At 53.5% G+C, this 11,107-nt stretch overlaps 1 protein-coding gene across 4 annotated transcripts in view; it reads left to right on the forward strand.

Moving 5' to 3' along the window:
- The window catches only part of LOC122392846 (unc-112-related protein-like), a 46,511-nt gene extending 37,420 nt beyond the window's left edge, over window positions 1-9,091 (forward strand). For 2 of the 4 annotated variants that reach the window (XM_043388167.1, XM_043388169.1), the window contains 9 exons: window positions 1,484-1,698; window positions 2,644-2,854; window positions 3,219-3,397; window positions 4,072-4,183; window positions 4,588-4,707; window positions 5,636-5,848; window positions 6,339-6,374; window positions 7,183-7,416; window positions 7,750-9,091. In XM_043388167.1, coding sequence (XP_043244102.1) covers window positions 1,484-1,698; window positions 2,644-2,854; window positions 3,219-3,397; window positions 4,072-4,183; window positions 4,588-4,707; window positions 5,636-5,848; window positions 6,339-6,374; window positions 7,183-7,416; window positions 7,750-7,950 — 1,521 coding nt within the window. In that variant the 3' untranslated portion in view covers window positions 7,951-9,091. The remainder of the gene's footprint in view (window positions 1-1,483; window positions 1,699-2,643; window positions 2,855-3,218; window positions 3,398-4,071; window positions 4,184-4,587; window positions 4,708-5,635; window positions 5,849-6,338; window positions 6,375-7,182; window positions 7,417-7,749) is intronic. The other 2 variants (XM_043388168.1, XM_043388170.1) reach the window with 1 other exon arrangement.
- The last annotated feature ends 2,016 nt before the right edge of the window (window positions 9,092-11,107 follow it).

The following is an 11,107-nucleotide window of genomic DNA, read 5'->3' on the forward strand; positions in this document are numbered from 1 at the left end:
AGAGGCGCCGCTGCCGGCGACTGCGGTGATGGAGCAAAGACCGACTGTTCCGACAGATCCCCAGGGCACACACCGACCAATTGGCCTCCACCAATCAGTCTCAGCTCCAATCGGTATTCATGAGCTACGTCTCTGAATTTCTACCCCTTCGTGAGCCTCAGCGGCCGTCCGGGGTATTCATATATGAATATCCAACTTATAAGCTGGATCGCGCCTCTGCTTTCAAAGGAATGCGAGAAATGTTGTCTGGTATACGGTATGGTATGACGCTAGTATACGGTGGCGCGTTCCAGACATGTGCCGACTGAGTGTCTAACGATCACACGGTCTCGACGTTCTGCGTCGCACTGAGGCGCTCCGCCCGGCCCGTAATGCTCCATCCGCGGCGCAGGCGGTACTTATCTCGCCTCTGGCTCCATTCAGTCGGACCGAAGTGGTCGGACGAGCCATCTCGACGCACCGCTATCGTACAATTATCGCCGAGCCGATACGGCGTGGTTACTCCGAACCGTGCGTATGTGTATGTGCGCCTGATCCGCGCGGCGTAGCAGCTTCGTCCGCTTCAGAATCTGATGTAAGGCGCCTGATGTCTGATGATAACCCAGCGGTAGTGATTTCCTCGTTGCTGTTGGAAATGGCCATAAATGTCGCTTACTAATAGCTCGGTGATTGGCTGTGCATTATTCGTAAGATCAAGAATGTAGACATAACATGACTCAGGGGAGAGGAATGTTCTTAGATATTAATTCACCGATCTCGTTACTAACGTACTTCGCTATCAGGTGCGTGCTCAGAGCGCTGCCTTCCGAGGTCGCCGTGGTGGTCTGTATGTCCGACGGCGTCTCTCGGCATGCCAGGACCGCACCGAACGTGCTCGTCCGTCCGTGTCGCACATTAGGAGCCTCTCGTACCGGCGCCCGCCGCTGAGCCGGCACGTCTCGGGCCGTAGCAGGCCGCGCCGCCGGGCCGCCCGCTCGGCAGCGCGTGCTCCACACTCGGGGGACGACGCCCGCTTCTTTTGTCCGGCGCTGGGGCTTCGATCTGCCGTCAGGATTTGGCCTTGAACCGGGCCTGCCGCTGGCGCTCCCCGCGGCGGAGCCTGACCTCTGCAGTGACCGACAAGCCTGACCTCTGCAGGGGCCAAGGTACCTGGCGGGAGATGTGACTGTTTTGGGCGGCGTGATACGTTGTGTCCGTCCGGTTTCCAGCTAAGGGTGCCCAGCTTAGTCTCTAGGGTGTCTTGCTTTCTGCTCGGGATTGTGAATGGGGCGAGTCCTTGAAGCGTGTCCGGGGCTTGGGTATACTCATCCCAACAGGTTGTTGTTGATGTTAAGCGCTTCTGCAGTGATATTGTTCGACCTCGATGTTTTGTGTATTAAACATGTTCCGCAATGACCTGGCTCTAACTTGTGAATCGAGCGTGACCTGTACCCCAATCACGACCCGCCCGTGACCTGACCCATGCCCTGTGTTCTGTCTCCAGAGCGGCACATGGCGCTCGAACGCCTCCCACTCTCCGTACAGCACCATGAACAGCACGCTGGGCGGACCGGGTTCTCCGGCACACAACGTCACCATGAGCAGCCTGGACAGCCTCGACTCGGGCCTGACACACAGCCCCATCGTGCCGGCCGTGCAGGCGCGCCGCCTCATGGTGCACCCGCACTCGCTGCTCGAGAGGGCGCGCATGAACGTCGCGTGAGTATTCTGTCTTCAGTGGTGACGGCGGGGGGGGGGGCTAGGGCCTAGGGTATGGGGGATGAGCTGTGGAGGGCGTGAGGTACAGGCGAGAAGGTGTGAAGGCCGAAGGATACACTTGGTACGGAAGTACTCGTTGAGTGTGAGACGGAGCAGTGACGAGAAAAAAAATGTTGGAAGGTTATGAAACTGCAGTCAACGACTTGCCTCCTTTTCGTTTGTGCTGGTCCACTGTATGTTGATGCTTTCGCCTGGAGATGGTTTTATTTTATGGCCACTTGTGGTTTACCCCAGTGGTGACTCATGCTAGCGACTGCCCGTGTTATTGCCTGTTTGCAGTGAACCTCGCGCACCCACTGGACCCTCTCCTCCCCTCCCCGGCACCTCGCATGCCCAATGCAGTGTTGTAGCTGACAGAAACCAGTCCCTAAAGCCTCTGCTGCATCACGGCGTGCTAGTCACTACCCATCCCCTCCCATCCCGCGTCCCGAGATACGGCTGATGTAACAATAGTTTCGGTCGATCACATGGTCTGCTGTCCTCGTGACTGGCCGGCCTGTGTAGGTCCAAAGGAGTGGAGAGTGCGGGCAGCGTCCGGGCTCAAGTGTTTGTTGTTGAGAGTTGGGAGTGGAACGTTACTGGCCATAAACTGCATACCGGATGGTACAAAATAACAGCGTTGACCTCTTGTGAGTCTTGGGTGTAGCTATGGACAGCTTAGGGCTGTGCTGGCATGAACGTTTATTGAATAGCTTAAATATTACTTTTGCTGTGCTGAATTTTCGTCATTCGGGGTATCAGACAGACATGTTAGATGTATTTCTAAGTAATGTGCTTCCTACGCTTTTATATGTATCTCACATTGTCCATTTGCCAATACGTGTTCGTGTGTCGGCGTTCTGAGTTATCCTTCCAGCCTTCTTAATTCCTCCCTTTGTATCCCAGATGGCTGGACTCGTCGCTGTCCATCATGGAGCAGGGTATCCGCGAGTTCGACACACTGCTGCTGCGCTTCAAGTTTTACAGCTTCTACGACCTGGACCCCAAGTATGACGCGGTGCGCATTAACATGCTATATGAGCAGGCCAAGTGGCAGATCCTGAACGAGGAGATCGACTGCACAGAGGAGGAGATGCTGCTCTTCGCCGGGCTCCAGGTAGGACCGCTGCTGTCACAGCCGACACACCACACACCAGTGTGTTTTGTGTGTTTGTAGCGTAGGTCTGCAGGTAGGTAGGACTGTCGCCCTGACCGTCATAGTGTGTTGCCAGTATGTGATGTGTTCCTGTGGGATCGTGGCCGTCTGCTGTCCAGGAGTGTAAGACTGTATTTAAGATCGCCCTCACCTAACTCAAGGGTCGAAGGGTCTGGGCGAGTTAGAGAGACGGTGATGCCCAGTTCACTGAGCTTCATCTATAATGTTTCTGACCGTGTATGACGCAGCCCGTCCCCAGCCCTCAGACCGTTTGCTCCCCCGCTCGTCCCCAGCCCCCTGACCATGCTCCCCCGCCCGTTCCCAGCTCCAGGTGAACCTCCAGAGCAGTCAGCCGCAGCCGGAGCTGAACGACTCGTCCATGGGCGCTGACGACATCGACTCAGCGCTCAACGACCTGCAGGTGAAGCTGGAGGGGTCGCACGTCAACGGCAACGGCGACATCACCCAGATCCCCGAGCTCTCCGACTACCTGCGCTTCTTCAGGTGAGCAAGAGCAACGCTTTATTAGGTGACACGGCCTTGCGCATAATGAGGTTATGGGTGTTCGATACCAGTCGGGGTAGGAACAGGACTTGTCGGGGTGATAACTGAACCATTTAAATGTGCTGTAACGAGGCACGACTTGTCTCTATCCGGTGGATCTTATGACCATCATACACCTGATATTTCACGGGTCATGATCCTGTGTTTTATCACGAACGTCGAGCGTTACACCGTCCCGCTAGTTCTGAGTTCTGGGTTTACCATCCAGCACGTTCGTTATATCGCACCTATACTGGCGCGGTGCAGTGTCTCGGAGAACTGGTGTGGAAATTAACACCAGTAATAGCTCGATCCATTGCTTTATTCATAAGGTGTTCTCGCGGTGATTTTAGCACGAACAACTACCGTCATTGTATGTTTATGCAGATTTGCTGTTGGGCTAGTAACAGCTTTGCCATAGATGTTGCCTTTGCCAGGCAGTTTCCTTATGTTTCTTTCTCGAGAGATGGGCACGTGCCCATTGTTTACTACTCTGTACAACGTACGTTGACTGTGGAGTTCGTGCCTCCAAGTACTGTGCTGTGGCACACCGTTCCTTCCTTTCGCACCGCACGGCATGCCCCAACTCCGTGACCGCTTTTATTCACTCTCCTGACATAGTCCCGCTGTTTCAGGCCCAAGAAGTTCACGCTGAAGGGCTATAAGCGGTACTGGTTCGTATGTAAGGATCTGATGCTGTACCTGTACAAGGCCCGCGACGACGTTGGGCAGGAGCCGGCCTTCAGGGTAAGACTCCGGCCCCCCGCAGTCAGCGGCCATGGGGCTGCTGACTGACTATCAGCGGTCCGGCTGTTGGGGATTTCGCTCAGAGTTTTGGGTGTGGGTTCAGGTCTAAGCGGATTATGCGGCACATTCGGCTATCCGCTGGTGCCTGGTGGTGTCTGGGTTCGAGAAATGAGGGCCTGGCATCTGATCTGAGAAATTAGGAGTTGACGAAGTATGAGTTCGACTTCAGTCGACGGACGATTGAAGTTCAGTTTGGCACAGAGGTGCTGTAAGATATGTGGTGTCAAACGGTAATGACGAGATGTCTCCAAATGACAGTCTCTCATGCTGTATCTACGCCGGCCTGTAGGACGCCGCACAGCGAGGGACCTGACCTGACCGGCCTTTCCACCCTCCTCTCGCAGGTGAACCTGAAGGGCTGCGAGGTCACCCCGGACGTGGTCCTCGCCAGCAGCAAGTTCGGCATCAAGCTGGAGGTGCCGTCCCCAGAGGGCATGTCCGACATGATCATCAGATGCGACTCGGTACGTACGGTCAATAACGGTAACACTGCCCTCCAAACTGTTCCGCAGGTTCTTAAATCTTAATTATAAATTATTCGTTAAAAAGTGCTTATCAGGACCATGAATTTGTGAATCTTTTGAATCTTTTTTCCTTTCAAAATCATTTTTTATCTTTATTTGGCTGCAACAAGTGCTACCCATTTAAAAACTAAGAGGGAGACGTTGCACTCAGTTCTTCTTCATTTTACTTCTGTACGGGTTTTCGGTTTCAAACCGACTGTTTGATGCCGTCTGCATTCCTGCGGTATGCAAGGTGACAGTTAAAGCTGCTCTCTCTGACCTGCAACCACGGAAACCCCGAGGGGCGGCGGTCGGTCGGCCGGCGGCTGAGCCGTCCGTCTATTTGTTGCCGTTGGAAGGTGCTCTGTTTGGATTGCACGCTGCCAGCTGGCCCTGCCTAATCTCACAGCGGCGCGCGACCGACGGCTCTGCTCCGTCTATGAGTGACACGGGGTTGATGATGTATTTGATATAGCATGGCCAGCCCGCTGATTTAAACGTTTCCGTGACAGATATACACGATATGTGTGTTTGTAACGATGATTGATTGTAGAGACGCTGGCCTGGCTAGAATTAATGGTTTATGGGTGCCACGCGGAATGAATCTTTTTTTATATCTGTTCATGTTTGTATGTTTATATGAGCTGAGAAAAAAATGGTTTGATAACTTTAAAAACGATAGAGTTGTCGTCGGGGGTACTGATTGATGCGCAAGCGATTATTCGGTCAAAATGAATGAATGGACTTCGTCCTGCAGCTACCAATTGTCCACCTGGTCATTGAGCCCAACTCCCAGCACCCCGTGGATCACCCCTTCACTTCCGCGCTCCTCTGACAGCCCTCAGGGAGCAGCACCCCCTCACCTCTGTCCTCCCCTGTCTGCCCACAGGAGCAGCAGTACGCTCGCTGGATGGCCGCCTGCCGGCTCGGAGCCAAGGGCAAGACCATGGCGGACGCCTCGTACGACCAGGAGGTGCGCAGCATCCTCGACTTCCTGGCGATGCAGCGGCCGGCGCCGGCGCCCGCCATCAACCCGCAGAGCCTGGAGATCAGTCCCGAGGACTACGTGCCACCGCGCTTCATCAAAAAACTGAAGAGCAAGGTGAGCGAGTGGACTGAGGGCAGAGGGGCGATAGAGATGAACGGTGAATGGCCAGAGGGGTGAAATGATGAGCAAGGGAGGTACGCCGTACGAGTGATTATGCGCTGTACAAACTTCTGACAGGCTCCAATCCAAATACGGCGATGCATGAGTGTGCTAATTTCTATTGTTCCTGGGTTCCAACCGCACTTCTCTTATCTCATGTTCGAATGGTTATTTGCCTCGTAGCAGTATTTTTTTTTATCTTGATAGCGTTTCTTTCTCCACTTTGCATCAGCCAACTACCGTCACTTTGATATAACTAATCCGTTGTATTTTATGCATGTATTCTCATTTAGGTGCTACTTCCATTCCTTTCTCTCATATCTGGTCTGGTAGTTATGTATGCGCGCCGAGAACAGAACCTCGACGGCCGTTCTCCGTATTTAACTTGACCGTGCTATGATCCGTGAGCTGTCCCTGTATCAGCGGCAGCGCTCTGTCTCCCCAGGGAGGCTCGTGTCAGGGCTGCAGGCGACAGGAGTCGGTAAAGGCGACAGGCGTGTGGCTGGGGTCGGGATGACGTGTGGCTGGGGACGGGCTGAGAGCTGGGGATAGGGCGTTTGGCCAGAAAGGGATAGCCGGTGGATCCAGGTCATTGCGTGTCTCTGATTCATTCAGACTATTGGAATGGCCCTTGTGCAATGATATGAATTTTCTCCATTGAAAATGGTCAATGAATGAGTTCTATAATGGGCGTGCCCTGGATCCATCGGCCGCTGTGGGTTTGGGTGTGTTTGCTTGTGTTTACCTGGGTTATATTCAGGTCGGCCACCCGAAACATGCCGGACCTGACGCTTAGCCACCTGCCCTTACTGTTGCCTTGGCAGCAGAGTACTGCCTCCCCGACCGCCAGTTTGCCTCCAGTGTGCCCCCATTTTACCAGTGATCCGAGTGGTTTGGAGAGTGAAGCTATTGTGACGTTTGCAGCGAATCCAGAACAAAAAGCGACAGCGATAGCAGCATAGCGAGATTTAGCAGCTTGCGGCGATTCGGAGCAGTAGCCTCTCAGAGCCTTCTTGACTCGCCATCCAGTACCACTGCCAGTCCCATCCACAAAAATGGCCCTTTTTCACACGCAATGACCCATGGCAATAGCAGTTTTTATAGGATGTGTAAACGGATGCGTTTACGGATGATTAAATACACTCTCCGAGCCTGTATTATGACGTGTTGTAGCTCCCACACCAACATAGCCTAACCACTGACCATCTGACTGTGTATCCGTCTGTGTAAGCCCCACAGACCCGACATCTGTGTACGGTCTGTGACGTATGACCCCGTGCCCTCTACAGCTGCACCAGCGGATTCTGGAGGCACACGCCAACGTGGTTAACTGCAACCTGATCGAGTCCAAGATGAACTACATCAAGTCGTGGAAGGCGCTGCCAGAGTTCGGCATCACCTACTTCGTGGTGAAGTTCCTCAAGGCCAAGCGGGAGGAGCTGCTCGGCATCGCCTTCAACCGGCTGATGCGGATGGACCTGAACGGCGGACACCTCAAGACCTGGCGCTACAACACCATGAAGGTGCGGGACCAGTGGACGGCGGAGATATTCTGCCGATTTCACATTATAGCACAGTCGTGGACCGCGATTAAATCATAGCATACTTCATAGTGTGTGCCTTTCGAAAGGATCGGTCTACAAGGACGATTGCGTATCGCCAAAGATCAAATTAATCGTGGTACATTTGTTTTCTAAACATACCGTGTCGAAATAATCACAGGAAAATAACTGAATACTGTTTAGTAGGTAATCATTCGTAATCGTACCGTTAGAGGTTCCAGGATTGCACGTGCTATGCCCCCGTTTCACGGCGTCCGTTTGTCTAACCCCCGTCCCTCCGTGTCTGTTTGGCAGGCGTGGAACGTCAACTGGGAGGTGCGGCACATGATGGTGCAGTTCGACGAGGAGAGCGTCGTCTTCGAGTGCCTCTCCTCCGACTGCAAGGTGGTGCACGAGTTCATCGGCGGCTACATCTTCCTGCAGGTGCGCTCCAAGGACTCGAGCCAGACGCTCGACCACGAGCTCTTCCACAAGCTCACCGGCGGGTGGCGGTAGGCGAGCCGGCGCCCACCGCCCTTCTTTGAGCTGAACTGGGCGTTTGTCGCTTCGCGAGCGAGCGCCGCACCGCGCCGCGCGCAGTGGCATGCGCCGCTGGGCGCACAATCTATGTTTAATGTCGTTATTGCACGCGGCTGCCCCGCCGCGCAGTGCGTTGTTGAAATTTTAATCTATACTATTACTGGTGCGCGCGTTCGAGCAGAGCCGAACGCGGTGGTATTTGACGCGGGGTGCGACTGAACCGGTGGTGCTGAAACTGTGTGATTTTTTGACGCCGTGTGACTGATATAATTCGTGTTACGTGCTGGTTGAATGAGGTGTGTGTGAGTGAGACTGTGCTTCCCTGAGTGGCGGCGCGACCGCCGCGCCGCGACCGAGTGCCTTGTAGCGTGGCGGCAGAGGCCGCAGTGACTGTGCGGAGCCGTGGTGCCGGAGTGTAGCTAACGGGCTAGTCAGACGGACTGAGGGACGAACTCTGCCGGGTCTGATCGTGTAGCTGTGCCACGCTCTCCAAAGCACAGCGACAGTCTCAAAGGGACCGGTGTCACCCCGACCGGCTTACTGAGGGTTAGGTGAGCCACGCAGTCGCTTCCTCGCGAACACTCGCGCGGTGCCGTGGCCGCCGAGAGGCCGCCAGTGGCGCCGGGCCGCCGGGAGTGCACCGCGCAGCCGGGTCACCCCGCGAGCTAGAGCCGGCCACTGCGTGTCACAGCAGCATCTAACCGACCTAATCACCGTATCTGCCTGTCTAATGCCTACGCGCCGGCCCCGTCCTGCCGGTGTGACGTGCTGCCGCCGCCGCCTCTGTATGACGCTGGGAGGGGTAGCAGTGACCGGACTGACGGAGCCCTCCGCGGCCGCCGACAGCGCCGCCTGCCGTTCCGCCTTCGTCTCGTGCCCCTCGCCAGCAACTAACCGCATAGGCTGCGCTATTTTTGTAGATCTTTGACCCGGCAACGAATGCAAGTACAACTGGCAACAAGCGGAGCGGGGAGTCCGCTCTGAAGTGCGTGCCGGCCGCCGGCGGGTCGCCCTCATGTGCTGGCCGCCCTGCAGCGAGTCGGTCGGACTGGCGCAAACTGTGCACTGGCGCTTGTAGCCACTTCGGCGTAAAATGTAAATAAACTAGTCTTAACAACGCGCGCGTTTGGGCAGTCCAATGGCCATGCTCCCGGCAGAGTGCATTTGCGAGTTGTGCTCTGGACTGGACTTGTAGCTCTGGCCCAGAAGGCCATCCTACCTGAGGCACGGAATGTCATCGTCTTGGTCTTTCCCGACTCACAGCTGAGGCTCTGTGTTAGTAGGCCCTCATCAGTTGAAAGGTCCCGTTCCTGCGGACCCCAGTACTGGCTCATGGGTTTAAAAAGAGCATTATAGTATTTGATTGATGGTATGCGAATGTTTTTTCACATTCATAAGCTAGTAGATGGAATTTGGAAGCAGCCATTATTCTGTATTTGGCATGAGTCGAAGTTGGGGCAGCACAGGGCCCTGTTTCACCGGTGATAGCAGCACGCCGCTTTTACACGTGTCAAATTGGGTTTCCATGGAAACATCAACAGGCCCATTGCTCCAACACTACCACAAGTGTGACGTCAGCTCGCGCAATTTGATAGCAGCGTGGTAGCAGCGTCCCATGAAACACCGCCCAGATGTCCGCGCAGACGACAGGTCAATTTAGTCAGTTTAGTTGGGTGGAAATAAGACAATAAAGATAGTGTTGTTAATGTTATGTACCTTGATGAAAATATAAAACAGCTTTTTTACCTCTTACAGCCATGGGTGGAGAATGTTTGAAAAAGTTACCCCGGCCGGCGACCGATAGTCGGAAAGACGATATGCTCATTGCTCACGTTGTTGTCAACGATCGTCATAAACAACCAGGGCTATTCTGACAGGGCTGCGGAGTGCGGAGTCGATAGATTTTAAGGTGACTCCGAATCGACTCCAACTCCATCTCCGACGCCAGCTCCGACTCCAGGCATTGCTCGTTGAATCCATATACCTAATGAAATCAGATTTTAGGCTGGATGTTTTTTATCTTGCTGAAACGGAATTTTGCGCGCTCCAAGGCCTTGTATTGCAAATGAGTACTTTTGAAAAAGCATGCAAAATAAAAACAGGTTTTGACGCAGCAGCCTTCTTCAGCTTTTTCAATAAAAACGTTGGTCCAAAACAGGGGTATGTCCTTCCATTCAACAAAACCTGATTTTGAAAGGTCAACGAAAGAAAAATCGTCAAGCAACCAGGTGCAAGGCATGACTTTGAGCCATGCAGTGTTAAATCTAACTCCGGAGTCGGAGTCGGTAAGATTTCAGCGACTCCAGCTCCGACTCAGACTCCGGGCAAAACTGCCGACTCCGACCGACTTCGAATCCGACTCCGCAGCCCTGATTCTGACCCATGGAAATTGAACAATGGATGTTGTGTTTGTTATTGTTCAAGGATGAGCGTTGTATTCGACATCGTATTTTATTCATAACATTTTTGGAATGATTGAAAAGGCAAGTTCCTTTTAAGTGATTTGTATACTTAAACCTGCAATTTCGCACCATACCCCATATAATATGCCATTTTGAGTAAATATTGCGTTTTCAGCTTTCTTTTGTGTCTCAAAATAGTTACAAAAAGACAACTCACCTCGTAGAAGCTTTACAAAGAAAATTGAAAGATTAGAGCAAAACACTAAAATGGGTCACTGACATCCACGGACGCAGCCTTTTTCAATGTTGGGCGGCTCTTATAAGACAAACAGGGAGTCAATCCAGGAATATTTACCGGTCCCGGTCTCGCAGCTCAGTCGCTATAGAGCGTTGGACTCCGCGGAATACGCGTTCCGGTTACAACAGTCCGAGTTCGAAGCAGACGGACGCGTCGCTCGGTGTTTATGAGCACCCTGACGGGTACGCTCATAAACGGGTATGGTTGCGGTTGGTGGCAGGCCAGTCGAAGGTGGTGAGGTCAAGCACTGGTTTTGAAAAAGTGCGCCGAAGGCGCGCCAAATTTTCGAAACTGAACAGGATTTGAGAGCAATCTTGGCATTGGCGACCACACGCGGGTCCTAGGGTTGGAGCTTATGGCAAGTTAAGTAAATGATAAATACCTACCTGATTTGCAATAATACGCTCATGGAAGTCAACATTCGAAGAGCGAG

Source organism: Amphibalanus amphitrite, unplaced genomic scaffold (assembly GCF_019059575.1).
Source record: "Amphibalanus amphitrite isolate SeventyFive unplaced genomic scaffold, NRLGWU_Aamphi_draft 000503F_arrow, whole genome shotgun sequence".
Classification (NCBI taxonomy): Eukaryota; Metazoa; Arthropoda; class Thecostraca; order Balanomorpha; family Balanidae; genus Amphibalanus; species Amphibalanus amphitrite.